The 15287-nt window shown below is 50.4% G+C and overlaps 1 protein-coding gene across 1 annotated transcript in view; it reads left to right on the forward strand.

The window, feature by feature from the left end:
- Positions 1-14594, forward strand: part of TTC28 (tetratricopeptide repeat domain 28) — a 405403-nt gene extending 390809 nt beyond the window's left edge. Inside the window, exons 17-22 of the mRNA XM_060121992.1 lie at positions 1496-1727; positions 2321-2397; positions 3909-3932; positions 4509-4638; positions 7758-7865; positions 9081-14594. Coding sequence (XP_059977975.1) covers positions 1496-1727; positions 2321-2397; positions 3909-3932; positions 4509-4638; positions 7758-7865; positions 9081-10708 — 2199 coding nt within the window. The 3' untranslated portion in view covers positions 10709-14594. The remainder of the gene's footprint in view (positions 1-1495; positions 1728-2320; positions 2398-3908; positions 3933-4508; positions 4639-7757; positions 7866-9080) is intronic.
- The last annotated feature ends 693 nt before the right edge of the window (positions 14595-15287 follow it).

Raw genomic sequence — 15287 nt, forward strand, 5'->3', positions numbered from 1 at the left:
GCTCAGGAGGGAAGGGCCCAGTGAAGGCTTCTCCACAGGTCCTGGCAGTGGGCTGGGGCCGGCTTCTGGGTGGGCACGTTCCCTTGGCCAGGGGAACGCTGTGGCCCATGAGGCTGGGCATCAGCTCTGTGTGGACTCCAGTGAGGGATCAGTCACGGACAATTCTTAAGCTCAGGTCTGCCTGAAGGAGGTTTTTTCAGGCCTGACAGAAATCAGTGTGTGAACAAGAATGCTGGAGCCTGAAACCTCTGACAGCTCTTGGGCCAGACGCAAGGCACCCACGCTGCCTGCCACTGGGTGGACGTGCTCTTGTGCTTTGAGAATTTTGGGGGAAGACTTTCTCAACTGATTTTAACCTGGCCTGGAAGCTGCACGGAGCCTTTATGTTGCTCAGCACTAGGACCCTTGTCAGGGCCCTCTCTCCCCGAGAGGTGCCCTTCTTCCTTGCTGTAGCCCATCTGCTTTCTCCTCCCAGGCCAGGCCGTGGAGCAAGAGCCAGGCCTCTTCGCTCCCATTCGGCCTTGAGGCCCCTTGAGTACATCTAAGGGTTTTCTCTTTCTTCTTGGCTTCATCTTCTGGGGTGAGTGTAGGGGCCATGGGTCAAGTTCACCAGTCTTTTCCTCCTTCTAACTATCCACTGGACAGTGTCTCTAGAGCCCTTCTAGCCCAGGGGACAGCCAGCTGGCTGCCTGTCTGTCCTGCCCGGGAACGTGCGTTTCCTCCAGCCTCTGAAGTCAGCCCCCAGCATCCCAGGGTTTTACTCTAAGAAAAGTCTCAAGTGACATCCTGGACAACTCTCCTTCCCCTCCAGTGACGGCACATGTGCCCCAGAGCAGGTGACATCTCAGAGGGACCGAGGTTTCCCTTAGAAAAACCGCCGAGGGAAGGCCTGCGGCTGTTGCAGGTGCTGTGGACGCTCCCTGGGAGAGTTAAGGTGGCAGTTACCTGGCAGCACTGATTTAGGCCCTGGAAGGTGGAAGGGGCCCGTGTGCAGGTGGACACAGGACACAGAGGTCAGCGCTACAGGATGAAGGAGGAGTCGGAGGCCTGGGGGACGAAGGCCCCACGGTGGGCACTACTTGGTGTGTGTGAGGTGCATGAGCAGTGAGGGGGTCCTGAAGGCCTGAGGGTTCATCCTAGTGACGAGGCACAGCCATTGCAGGGTTTGGGGCAGGTCCCTGGCCGGAGACTGGTTTTCAGACAAGTCACTTCAGTGTCTGTGGAAGACAGCCTGGAGCTGGGTTAAGGAAGGGACAGGACTCTTCTGAGCCTCCAGCCCTCGGCTCTGATGGTAGCAGCCCCTCCCTTGCAAGACACTGGCTGATGCTGCAGAGTGTCGTCCTCAGGCCTGGGTGCCTGGTGGCAGCTGCCAGCCCTGCAGAGCTTCCCACACGGGCTTTGTGTTCCCCCAAAGCCACTTGGAGAGAAAAGAGGGTACCCCCCGCCCCCCGCCCACCCCGTGCAGAGTGGCACGTCACTCCCCTCTCCCCTGCAGGTGGAGAAGTCCCTGCAGCGCATTCAGAACGGGCAGCGCAACGCCATGTACACATCCCAGCAGAGCGTGGAGAACAAAGTGGGCGGCATCCCTGGCTGGCAGGCCCTCCTCACCGCTGTGGGCTTCCGGCTGGACCCCCCGGCCAGTGGCCTGCCAGCAGCCGTCTTCTTCCCAACCTCCGACCCGGGCGACCGGCTCCAGCAGTGCAGCAGCACCATCCAGTCCCTGCTGGGTGAGCCTTGGCTGACAGCTTGAGCAGGGCAGTGGGTGGCCACGGTCCCTGCTGGGTCTCAGGTGGGGAGGAGCGAGGGTCTCCTGAGAAGTGCTGAGGAGTCCCAGACACAGACTCCTCCTGATCTGGGGGAAAGGAGTGCTCCTGACCTAGTGTTTCCATCTGATGGCAACATATCCTCTGCCCCTTCCTGGGGTGACGTGAGGTCTTGCTGGGCAAACAGTAGCTGCTATTAACATTTATTCAGCAGCTTTGGATCTGACAGAGCTGTGTGGCTGACCCCAGGGTGACACGGGGCACAGATGCTCAGGGCTGCCCTTTGTGTTTCACTCGAAGCGGGTGATGCTGCCTAAGCGACTAGTTGGGGTCCTGGCATGTGACCGTATGCCTGGAGGACACAGCAGGGTCAGGACTGGCCCTGCCTCCATCTGCCCTTCTCAGAGACAAGCCAGACACGGATACACACGTCTGGCTGTCCCGAGCTTCTGAAAATGCCACCAAAGCTGAGCGTTTGGGGTGCGTTCCCCTCGGAAGGTGCAGGATTGTGGGTGCAGAGGCCCCTCCGGATAACGCCTGCCTCCTCCTTGCTTTAGGTCTGCCCAACCCTGCCCTCCAAGCCCTCTGCAAGCTCATCACTGCCTCGGAGACGGGCGAGCAGCTCATCAGCCGGGTGAGTTGAGCCAGGACAGCTGAGCCCAGGTCTGAGGACTGTGCTGGGTTGGAAAGACAGTGATTTGGCCCCAAATAGGAACCTGCACGTGATGCCTCACTGCTTTTTTTCAGCTTTTGTAATGAGAAGGAAGGGCTGGGAGTAGAACTGCCCTCTCCAGCAGGTGCAGGCACAGAGGAGCAAGTTCTCCCAGTGTCCTCCCTGGGCACTGAGTCCCAAGGGCCTCAGAGGATGCTTAAGGGGCCCCAGTCACCTGTAATCTCAGGGCATTTCCTGAACTCTCCATTCAGTGGTCTCCTGCACCTTATCATCCCTAACCACCAACTGTTTCTGCTGATTGACAAGTGTGGCAGCCACCTTACCCAAGCCAGCAGGTGTAGGGCCATCCCGTCAGGGTGGCTACAGGTGCTCCAATACTTATTCTTAGATCAAAGTATGACCCCTGCCTGAAACAAAACCACCATTGAGGCACAGCGGTGAACACAAAGTCAAGTCTCATGAAAGATACTGCTTAGCAGCTTTTCAAAAAGTGCTTTCTTTTAGGAGAATGTAGATCTAATTCAGAGAATTGGAGGATTCTAACCCTTAGCATCATGTAGGCCCTTCCCAACTTGGCCTAAGAGCTTCTGATCTTCCTGCTGGCCAGTGAGGGTCTGGAACAAGCACTGGGGTGACAGTGTAGCAACCCCTAAAGAGCACAGAGCAGTTTTCTCTGGTCACCTTACAGTGTAATAATTTGAAAAATACACGTTATTAGATATCAGCAGATTTCATTTGAGCAGAACTGTTTCTATGTGGAAATAGAGCTGCTCCATCTAGGGTTAACCTCTGCAAATCTGATTGGTTGGTTCCTGGAGCCTCCCCCTACCTGGGGTGGTTTCCAGCTTGGATTTGGAACATAGCTCACTCATCTGGCCCCTTCACTGAGTTTCTGCTACTTTGTAGTGTGTTAGACCTGCTTGTTGAATAGAATCAGGAAGACACTTAAACATCCTGAACCCAGGAGGGCTGCAAGCCTGTGCTCTACAAAAAGAGAAAGCTAGAGTTACATTTACAGGGCCAGGGTGAGCATCCAAACAGCCAATAGCTTAATTTCTAGCTTTTGGTGGCAGCACAGGGACCTCCACAGGGAAGCGTCCTGGGCCGCCCCCAGTGGCTGGGGGATGGTAGGCATTTCCGAGTCACTCTGGAACCAGAGTGGACTTTGCTCTACAGAGTGGCCTATCCGCGCCCACTGTGCCCCTCCCCCTCTCCTGGCGAGGAAGGGCAGGGCCTGGCCGACCCTGGCCCCACCCCCACCCCCAGCTCGTGTCTGGCCTGGGCGTGGCTGTGCGTTCTCCTGTGTGTCCCTGCTGACTCTCACTCCTCTCCCCTCCGGGTCAGAGCCGCGGGCCCGGTGTGGTGCTTCCTACAGCAGTGATCAGCTTGTGTTGCGTGACTACCTGTGCTTAAGTCTAAATTCTCTTCTTTCTCTCTTTTTCTTTCTTCTTCTTATAATCTGCTGGCCGAAGGCTGTTAAAAATATGGTTGGAATGGTGAGTACCACTCTGAGTAGCACTGTTGTCAGGTGAGCCCCTCAACCCGCCCACCCCGAGGTCCCCCTGGCACTGCTGTCTCGCCAACACGCGCTCAGGCTGGGGGGGCAGTGCCGCTGGCTCAGGTGGTCTGCCCCGTCTCCGCTCTGGCTCCCCTTTCCTGCTCCACCCTTCTTGTGCTCTTGATTTGACCTTTCAAATTCCCTCAGAACAGCAGGGGCAGGAGCAACACACTGTGAACCCACACGAGGCCCCGGGTGGAGTTCACACATTCAGCAGGTTGTGTCTGGGAGACCCCACCCCTCCTCTAGGCCCCGAGTCCCCTCCTGCACTCATAGCCCCGTGGCCAGTGTGCGAGGGAAGAGGCTGGAAGCAGAAACCCTGCCTGGGGCCTGGGCCTCGAGCTCCCACAGAGAGGACAGCAGGACAGTAGGCATGGAGGCACCGTAAAGAGAATTTCAGATGCTACCCACGTGTAAGGTCATTAGTGATGATAATGACAGGTGACACAAGAGAAACTTGGGGACAAACCCCTGGGGGCCAGATGCAGCGGACGCTGACGCTCTCCCCGCTCAGCTCCACCAGGTGCTGGTCCAGCTGCAGGCCGGCGAGAAGGAGCAGGACTTCGCATCAGCCCCCATTCAGGTCTCCATCAGCGTCCAGCTGTGGCGGCTCCCGGGATGTCACGAATTCCTGGCGGCTCTAGGTAGGATGGCGCATCCTTGACTTCATTGGCTTCTTTCATTCTATTTTTTAAAAAACCTATTTTTCTCATTTTTATTGGGTAAAGTTGATAGACTCAAGGGTCTTAGTGTTTTCTTAGTTTATTACTTAAAAATAGCTAATGCAGACTCTAGTGCTTTAGCACAATTTCCAAATGGCCTTCCAGCTTTGTCCCACTCTCCCTACATTATGATTTCCTCTCCCATTTGTAGTCATTGCGTTAAGATTAATCTGTTAGATTCAAGTATTGTTAGGAGTCAGGCCATGATTAAAGAAAATAGTCAAGTCATAAAATAATGATTTCAATATTGGTCCCTATCACTGGCTACTGGAACTTGGCAGAAAAAAATACAATTGAAACCACCTTTGACTGACCATGGGGACCTAGAACTGCTTATTTCAGGATCCTCTTTCAATCCAGAACACTCTTCCTTTTTCAGCATTGTAACCCAACTGAGGCAGCTCCCAACAATATCGCTCTTTTCTTACCACAGGTGCCTTACCACAGGTGCGTTTGTTGATAAAACATCTTAAGAGGCTAAGCTGCTCTCCTCCTGCCCCACTTAAGTGCCTGTGAGACCTGCCGGAGAGCCATTCACTCCACACATTTTTTGTTTTTGTTTTTCAACACCTGTTCTATGTCGGGCAACGTTCTAGGCACTGGGGATCAGCAGTGAGCAAAGGACAAAAAGCCCTGCCCTCTTACCAGTGTTTTCATGCTAGAGGGGAAGACAGACAGACATAGAAAGACCTAATCTAAGGGGAGCACCTCAGGTGAGGAAGCACCATGACAGACAAAAGCATCAGGGTCACAGTGATGTGCTAGAGGGGTGGAGGCAGGGAGGCTGGCAGGCCCAGAGCCTGTGGATGAAAGATCCAGGCCGAGGGAAGAGTGTCTGTGAGCTTGGGCAAGGTGCAGGGGACACGGGGGCAAATGAGACAGAGGATGGGGTAGATCCTGGGGCTGTGAGGCCAGTGGAAGTCCCTTGGTTTTTAACCTGATGGAGTGGGGCGTCTTTGGAGGTTGACATGGCCTGGATTCACTGGTACAGGGACCAGCCGTCAAACATGGCAGGGCAGATTCCTTTTTAAGGAACTTCTCTTCTGCTTGGGAGGCCTGGATATTCAGTATTGGACCATCTTTGCTAGTCCATTTGTAGATGACCTTTCCCAGCCCAACTCAGCTTAGGGCAGGCTCCATTTGTTTTTGAAGGTAAAGGGGGAAAGCCACACAGCCCTGCAGGGGCTCCAAATCCCCTGTGAGTAGATGCTTTGATGTCCTTTATGATTTGTACTATTTGCTTGTTTTCTGTGGACTTACTTAAAACATAGGCTTCTTGGTGTAAACATAGTAAATTTATATCTGAATAGGTAAGTCAGGAGCAGATGGAGCAAGGGTGAGAAAGATCAGGTCCACACCCAGGTTGGGTCTCTTCACCTTTGTGACGGGCTGCAGGGTGAGGCAAGAACGAAGCCAAGGCCCTTCTGTATAAAAGAAAAGCTCTTGTCCTCAAGCAGGGCCTCAGCCCCCCTTCGAGTGCGGGTGTGACAGAGCCAGCCCTCCTCCCCTGTGGACAGGCTGTTTCTGATGCCCCTTTGCCAGGTGTGTCACTGGCTCTCTCTGGTGTTGGGATCCTAGGTGACTTTTGTTGATGCTCCTCTACATCTCTGTACTTTGCAAATCCCAATGATACTCAAGGGGTGAGTTGGGTGTACATATTTGTGATTTTTAAGTCCTCTGGACTGAGACTGGGGAGAAGCGCCCGCTCCAGCCCTTGGCACCATCACACCCATCACAGAGCTGTGGTTTATTTAGAGGACTCAGTTCTATTAGAGCAACCAGTTCAAATTACTTTGATAGAGTTTTCTAACTAAAAATGTTACATTTATATTATTAGATATTCGTTTTCAAAGTGCTGAGTTCCCTGAGCCCTTCCTGTTGTTTTCAGGGACTGTTTATTTTTGAGTTCAGAGAGGAAAATGTCCCATAGCAACCTGAATGCTGAGTGGCTACTCTACTGAATCTAATTCCCAAAGGAATGGTAGTGTCAGAACCAATATCAGAGTTACAAGAATAAAAAAGGCAGAGACAGATTTCTCCTTTGGCGGATGCTCTCCGTCATCCATCAAGTGTCATGGGTCCCTATTGTGGGAACACTGTGAGGTCAGAGGAGGGGAAGGGCCTGGGATCACAGGGCCTGCCCCCTGGCTGCCGGCACCGAGCATCTGCACTGTTTCAGGCAGAGCTCAGTGATCCGCTGAGGAGGTGAGTGAAGACGTTCCATGCTGAGGCTCCCAGGCCCTAACTCCTTGCTCGTGGCACCGCCTATGGACGCAGCACTGGCTGTGGTGTCTGTTTGGCTTCTTCCTCCTACATTCTTCCCGGGAGACGTGCTGGCTGCCTCTGTAATGGCCCCTGATGGGTCTAAGTGCCGTGGCAACAGCTCGTTAGGCAGCCTCCTGCTCAGGAGGCTCCTGCCCTTGGCTGTGCCAGCTCCGTGCCTCATTAGAACTGTTAGGCTCAGGAGCAGCCCCTTAGGCCCTGGCAGGGAGGAGCGGGTGCCTGCAGGGCAGTTCAGCCCACAGCAGATTCTGCAGCATCAGAGAGAGCTCATCTCAGAGCCCTTGTGGCAGACACTGACCACACATGGAGACACTGTCCTTGCCCTTGAGAAGCTTCCACCTTCCCCTGCACTAGCTTTAAATATTGGACCTAATGCCGAACGGAGTGGCCATTGTCTGTCCTGGACAGTATTCTTTAAGTGGACTGTTCTTCTGCAAAAGAATGGAGACAAGTGTTAATGAGCCTTACTAATTCCCACCCTCTCCTCTGGAGAATGCAGTTCAGCACTCTACGAAGGGACAGAGGTCCACACACAGCAAGGGGGAGCCACGCTGAGCAGGTGTGATGGTCGCAGAGCTGGCCCCCGTTGGTTCACGTGACTTGACGTTCACATGATTGACGTGCAGGTGGGGGGCCCAGGCGGGGCTTTCTGAGGGGTCTGCAGGGGTTCCCCTGGGACTGTATGAGGAGCCCTAATCCTTTTTAGGACATGGAATCTTCCCTAAGGAAGCAGGTGTTTATATTCTTTGTTTCTATAGGTTTTGATCTCTGTGAGGTTGGTCAGGAGGAAGTAATCCTGAAAACTGGGAAACAAGCCAATCGACGGACCATGCACTTTGCGCTCCAAGCCCTGCTCGCACTCTTCGGTAAGAGCTCCACGTGGCGCCACCCCAAGTGGCCCCCAGGAGCCACGGGCATGACCCTGATTATGGTTTGGGAAGAGGAAGAATTAAGTGAATGAACCTTTTTTGTGTGTTACGGAATGTTCAAGTAAACGAACTCCCTGCTCTCGTGGAACTCAACTTACGATGAGCATACATGTAGTATATGTTAGATGAGGTGCCACCATGTGCTCTGCAGAAAATGTGCCGATTAAGGGACTAAGGAAGTGAGGGTGGCATCGCAGCAGAGATGATGAGGGAGCAGTGGTGCCCAGAGCCGGGCCCGCGAGGCACTTTTCGGACCCTGGGGCAAGCCTGCCTGCCATTCTCAAGAGGCCAAGTGAGGCTAAATGCTGGCTCGGATGGTGGCCAAGGCTTGAAGGCGACCAGCAGGGCCTGCTGATAAATGTGCTCAGAGAGAGAGGGCCAAAGGTGATATCCTGTTCTTTGGAACAGCTGCCAGAATGGGGCTGCCTTTGCTGAGACCTTGAAAGTGGCAGAAGGAATGGGAGGGGTCTGAGTTTCCTCTTGGACACCTTCATAGGCAGCTTGTTAGACGAGTCCAGTGTGGAGACATAAATGTGCACATAGGTCCGAGGGGAAGAGGACTGTGTCCTGTGGGCGCTCCTGGGGTCAGAGGTCACAGAGATAAGGAGGGGCCCGGGAAGGATCAGTCCATGAGGGCCAGGTGTGATTGACTGTGCAGAATACCAGATTTGGTGGCCACTGTTAACCTTTAAATGAACTGGGGAGGACGAAAGCCTGACTGGAGTGGGTTAAGAGCAGCTGGGAGGAGAGGCCGTGCGGAGAGGAGGTTGCTGGGGTGTGGAGCGATGGGGCCGGAGCTGGAAGGGATGGCGCATGAGGGTTTAGGACGGGGGGCATCACAGATCGCCCCATTCAGAGCAGGAGGCTGCCATGGGGTCCCGTGAGATAGGGAGCAGAGTGGAGATGGGCACATGGCGGGGTCTGCAGCGCACGGGGCTGTGCGCACTCTCGGGGTGTTTTTGTCCCCAGTGTAAGCTTTACTTTTTCCAACAGGACTGTGTGTTTCAGGCTTATAAGATGAATTCAAGTTGTGTATAAGTAACACTTGCATAATGCTTTGCTAGCTTCTATGCATATAAAGATGCTTGTGAAAGAAAAATAAGAACCATACAGAATTCTAACTGTCCTCTGGGCGCCTATGTTTTGTCTTAGATTCCACTGAGCTGCCCAAGCGCCTCAGCCTTGACAGCTCGTCCTCCCTGGAGTCTCTGGCCTCAGCCCAGTCTGTCTCCAATGCTCTGCCCTTGGGCTACCAGCACCCTCCTTTCTCTCCCACCGGTGCAGAGAGCATAGCCTCAGATGCCATCTCTGTGTACAGTCTGAGCTCCATCGCCTCCTCAATGAGCTTTGTCTCCAAGCCTGAGGGTGGGTCAGAGGGCGGAGGTCCTCGAGGAAGGCAGGACTATGACCGGTCCAAGAACGCCTTCCCACAGCGATCCACCCTGCCTCGGAGCCAGCTGTCCCCCCCGACCCGCCCTGCAGACAGCAAAGACGAAGAAGAATATGAAGGGTTTTCCATCATCAGCACTGAGCCTTTGGCGGCCTACCAAGAAAACAGACAGACTCGCTTCTCACCAGATCACAAACAGTCCCGCGTCGGGACAGCTGGCGGTGTGAAAGTTTCGGTAAGCTCCAAGGGGAGCATAAGCACTCCAAACTCTCCAGTTAAAATGACTCTGATTCCCAGCCCAAACTCACCCTTCCAGAAGGTTGGAAAACTAGCAAGTTCAGATACGGGAGAATCAGACCAGTCTAGTACAGAAACAGATAGTACCGTGAAATCCCAAGAAGAGAGCAACCCAAAGCTCGATCCACAAGAGTTGGCCCAGAAGATTCTAGAGGAGACACAAAGCCATCTCATTGCGGTGGAACGTCTTCAGAGGGGTAGTGGTCAAGGTAAGGGCACTAATCCTGAAGATGGCATTTCCGTGCCCAACAGCGCAGCTGTCTTCAGAGCATCAGAAACAAGTGCGTTCAGCAGGCCTGCCCTCTCCCACCAGAAGAGCCAGCCGTCGCCAGTTACTATCAAACCAAAGCCCCCAGCCAGAAGCTCTTCACTACCCAAGGTGAGTTCAGGATACAGCAGCCCCACCGCCTCAGAGGCGTCCATCAAAGACAGCCCGAGCCAGCACAGTGGCCGGCCGTCGCCCGGCTCTGACTCCCAGACCTCCCTGACCGACCAGCCTCTCTTTAAGCTGAAGTATCCCAGCTCTCCTTACAGTGCTCACATTTCCAAATCACCAAGGAACATGTCCCCGAGCTCAGGCCACCAGTCTCCTGCTGGAAGTGCACCGTCCCCAGCTCTCTCCTACTCCTCAGCTGGCTCCGCTCGCTCGAGTCCAGCTGACGCTCCCGACATAGACAAGCTGAAGATGGCAGCCATCGACGAGAAGGTGCAGGCTGTACACAACCTGAAGATGTTTTGGCAGAGCACACCCCAGCATTCCACGGGACCAATGAAAATATTCCGGGGGACCCCTGGGACGATGACTTCCAAGAGAGATGTCCTCAGTCTATTAAACTTGTCACCTCGGCACAGCAAGAAGGAGGAAGGAGCAGACAAGCTGGAACTTAAGGAGCTGTCTTTGCAGCAATGTGGGGAAACGCCCCCAAAAGCCCCTCCCAACGGACATTGGCATACGGAGACCACCTCGCTGAGCACGCTGCCGCTGCCCGCCGGCCCTCCTGCCGCAGTGCCCACACGCCCTTTGAGACTTCCTTCTGGAAACGGCTACAAGTTTCTGTCCCCAGGAAGATTTTTTCCTTCCTCTAAATGCTAAAACATCTTTTATACCCACCAACACCGGCTTGGAGCACAGCGGCCCACAGCCCAGCTCTCCGCACTCACTTGGCCTGCTCCTGAACGTGGCCGCCCCAGCATGGGTGCTCTTGGGGCGCGGGCGCCACCACTCCCAGATGCCACGCACACACACTGGTAGCCCCTCTGGGACTCTGGGCCAGATTCACCAAAAGCCAGGACTTCTGTGGGGTTGGTACAGGAGGCTCATGGAATTTTCTACACATCACCAAATGTTTACCTTGGAACTCCCTGCTTCTCATCTTTGATGCGATTCTTCAACAGGATTTTTGTACAAAAATGGTCATGGTTCTGGGGTGGGGAGAGAAAGGGAGCACATATTTTGCTAAGAGGTATATATGCAGTACCTTTTATACATAGAAATACAAACAGAGCTTTTTTAAGGCTTTCAGGTGCTGGTTGGGGGTAGGGTATATAAAAATCTCTCTAAGTTGAGTTCTACATGAAAGTGTTATAGTAGCCAAAAAACAGGATACTGGTTTTAAAAATGCCAATGATTTATAATTAAATTGTAGCAGTTTTGGTCTCATGATATTGTAACATCAGAGTAACAAGGCAATAATTTACTTCCTGAACTCTGCTCTTTGAGGGCTACAAATGTCCCTGGGGCCCCACTGTCAACCAAACTTGAATTTTCTTAAAAAAATTTATGTAACTCTTACCCAGGCATTTTAGAACTATGCAATTGTGATTTAAAAATGCAACTTTGTGCTTTTAAAACATTACTGACCTTTTTTGTACGTGGATAAACAAATTGGTTTTATTATCAACAGTACTTTGCATTTATAGCTGTTATTTTTAAAAGCTCAAAAAGTTTTTTAAAATGTCAAATTTTGAATAGTCTTCAATAAGCAATTATCAAGTTTGGAGGGGGGAGTTTGAAATTATTCAGTTTCCTTATAAGCAAAAAAAAAAAAAAAACCAAAAAACAAACAAAAAAACAAAAGAAAAATCCCATGGCTAACTAGATTTAACCAGAATCTAGCCTTCCAGCTCTTATTCCCTTTATTACCTGCTTAATTTTATTATCTTTTCCCAATGCCAGGTTTCTAAAACCCCTTCTGTCCAAATCTGTCACCAGGTTCCCACAATCCCAGCACCTCACATCTGTGAGCTGCATTTGGACCCTCATCTTAATGTGACCAGTGCCCCTTGCTCCTGTGGTCCGAAGGACAAATCCCCTCCCCCTCACACAGAAGACTTTAATGTCCACAGCCTCAGAAGCAGGGGGCCTTCTGCTGGGATATACATCTGAATTACTGCTGAACAGGGAAAGAGATATTCCTAAAAGTGTTGGCATAGAAAAAAAAAAAAAAAGAGGGACTTTTCCTATAGCTGTATCAGTTCACTGATACTGTTGCCAGCTGGGACAAGACAAAAGAACAGTCTAGGTGGGGGTAACCATTAACATATTTAAATAAAGAAAAGAAGTGCTGAAAATCATGTTAGTCCTAAGTTTAGTTGGAGAATTTACATAAGCCTCTTTTAGGTAATTCTAAAATTGAAATCCTACCATCCTCACTTTGAGGGCCCATCATACAAAGGTGGGCAGCCTCTTGTCCCAGGACACGAGCCACACAGGGAGTGGACAGGAGGGGCCTGGCAGGAGGGACACTAACATCAAGACCTCCAGGGAGTTTTTAACCCTGGATAGGATCTCACTTTATAAACATACACTGACCAGTTAGTTGCCCTGTTCCTCACTGTACTCTGAAAAGAGGAAGAGATAATATTTATTCAATTTGTCTTACTCTCCTGAGCTATGTCATAGAAGCTTTTTGTGTTTAACCCAACAGCCATGTTGACAAAAGCAAAAGTATGTCCCATTCTAACCCTGATCCCAACACTGGAAGAAAAATACTTTATAAAGAAGCAAGCAACTATGAGGTTGTCTTTATGTCTTTTATAAATGGTAATAAAAGTACCAGTGTAGCAAATAAAAGCCAAGTTTATAGCACTGTGCATTTAGATAGAAAAATCAGGTCGTCAACAACAAGAAATAAACCTCAAAGTAAATTTCTGAATCCACATATAGATAGTTGGGCTGTTCCTTTCTCAGCAACTCTCAGCCTCTTTCCCAAGTGCCAAGTAGCCCTGGAGGAAAGGCCGGGTCTCTGCTCCATCCCTGAGGACGAGGGCAAAACCCTGTAGGCCTCCCTCTAGCGCACATCCTCCACCACCCAGACGGCTTCCCCGTGGTTACCAAGCCAGTGAGGAGGACTCGTGGACCCTAACCTGGTTTTAGTCCTAAATACATTTGTTGTTGTAGGTTTCATGTTGAAAAGCCAAATGGAATATATGATTTTTTTTTGGTCCTAGATATAAGTTTCAAGGAAGAAAAGCAAAGATGATGAAATAATAGGACCAATCTAAAAATCACTGTAGAGTCGCCGCTTCTTTATGTTTACTGTCAGTCTTGGTGTTTTCTATACAAGTGAAATGGATGTAAAATCAAGGTGAATTTTTCAGGCTACCTTGAAAACAGTATGCACTTAAAAATTATGTGAGATTGTATAATTTGCAAATTCTTTGTACAGATCAGAGGTTGGCAAATGATGACCCACAGGCTAAATCTGGTCAGAGGCCCAGATTTTTACAGCCATGAGCTAGGAATGGATTTTACATTTTAAAATATTTATATAAATAAATACCTACATAATATTTTTGATTTTACCTCTTGGTCCACAAAAACGAAGATATCTAGCCTTTTAAGAAAAAGTTTGCTGACTCCTGGTATAGATGACAGAAAACAATTAGCATAATGTTTTGTTTCTACAATCTAGGGAAAGTGAGTGTCAGGCTGTGGATAAAACTGATAGGAATGCGTGGGAACCTGAGCCATGTGGATGGAAGCGAATGACCCCTGCATAGTCCTCGGCTCTTTGCCCCACTTGGAAGGAGTCGATGGGTGTGGGTGAAATTTACAAAAATATTTTTCCTCACTGTATGCAGACAGCATTGGATATTATTTCTTTTTCAGCTCAGGAAACTGGAACCCCTGCCCCTACTCTACTCCATCAGATGCAAATACACCAAATACAAGCAATAAAATCTCCCTCTCCTAGAAACCTTGGTATGACCACAAAGCAAGGTAGTCGAATCTGTCTTACTTCTCACCAGTGAACCATGCAACTACTTCAGTGATCTTTAACTAAGTCAATATACCAAGACGAAATTAGCTACTCAAGCTTACATTTTGATGCGTTTTGGTATTGGTGTGTAGTAAAATGAAGAAGTTCTCACCTCCATCCACTTGAAACGGTCCCTGGTCCACGCGCTGCTGCACACGCTGTCCTCGCTGTGCTTGTCTGTCCCGGTGAATCCCGGTAGGCGGTCACCTCGGCAAGTCCCCAGCTCAGTGCCTGTCCTGCCACCACCCCCACCACAAGGAGAACAGTCACTTCGTTAGTTTCAGTTCAGGCTGGAAAAAATGCCACACAATAATTTGGTTTGCATTTAGTAAGTAGGCAGAATGTGAAAAATGTATAATTTTCATCACATATTTTGTTGTTTTACCTAAAAGAACTGTCCATGTGCTTTGTGAACTGGGCCCTTGTCTGTGCCAGACCCTTCAAAGATGTTCCATGTAAGGACACACGTGGTCACATCTCCCTTCCTCAGACGCCTTCCCCACTTGGCACTCATGCCCCTTGTACGCAGTGTTAGCCATCTTTGGCCTATGTGGACTTTTTTTTTGTAAATTACAGTTTTCCAGATGGCATTAAACTTTTTATATTATGAAATTTACCATGTAAAAAGAACTTCATATTTTTATTGAGATTGCTAAGGCACTTGGCCTTCCTTTGTGATTTCAGTGTCTATTAAAGCATGAGTTCCTTTGGTTTTAAGTACGGTATCTGAATCACTTTCTATGCATTTTTTGCACTTCCTAGGTTTCTTTGCAGTACACAAAGTGGTCATGTGTCATTAATGAGCATGTATTTCTGTCTGGAGTTTATCCTTATAAACACACTGTAGCCTCACGTTTGCCAGGAGCAGAGCCAGAGAAAGCGCACAGCAGAGCCGACCTGCACACAGCTCATCTGGCCCCGAGGCCTGGGTACCGGTTGGTGGTAGTGGTTTAGATGGCTAAATGCTTCTGATCTTCTGTGTTGCGGGACAGAAAATTCTATGGTTGTAGACAAACAGAGTTCATTACCACTAGATCCCTGTATCTAAAAGAAACTTCCAAAGGAAGTACAGCTGACCCTCAAACAACAAGGTTTTAAGTGCGCAGGTCCACATATATGTGGAATTTTTTCAGTAGTAAATACTACAATATTAAACGATCCACTGTTGGCTGAATGTGCAGATGTGGAGCCACGGATATGGAGGAGCCGTGAGGAACCACATATGAGAAGCGCAGACTATGTGTTATATGCAGATTTTTACTGTGCAAAGGTTTGGTGCCCCAGCCCAGACGTTGTTCAAAGGACAACTGGATTTCAGAAAGGAAAACAGTCCTACTTGTGAAAGTCTGAGATGCAAGAAGAAATAATGAACACAGAATTAGGTGAATGTGAAAAAAAATCAAAACAAGT

The sequence above is a fragment of the Lagenorhynchus albirostris genome, chromosome 14 (genome assembly GCF_949774975.1).
Source record: "Lagenorhynchus albirostris chromosome 14, mLagAlb1.1, whole genome shotgun sequence".
Taxonomy (NCBI): Eukaryota; Metazoa; Chordata; class Mammalia; order Artiodactyla; family Delphinidae; genus Lagenorhynchus; species Lagenorhynchus albirostris.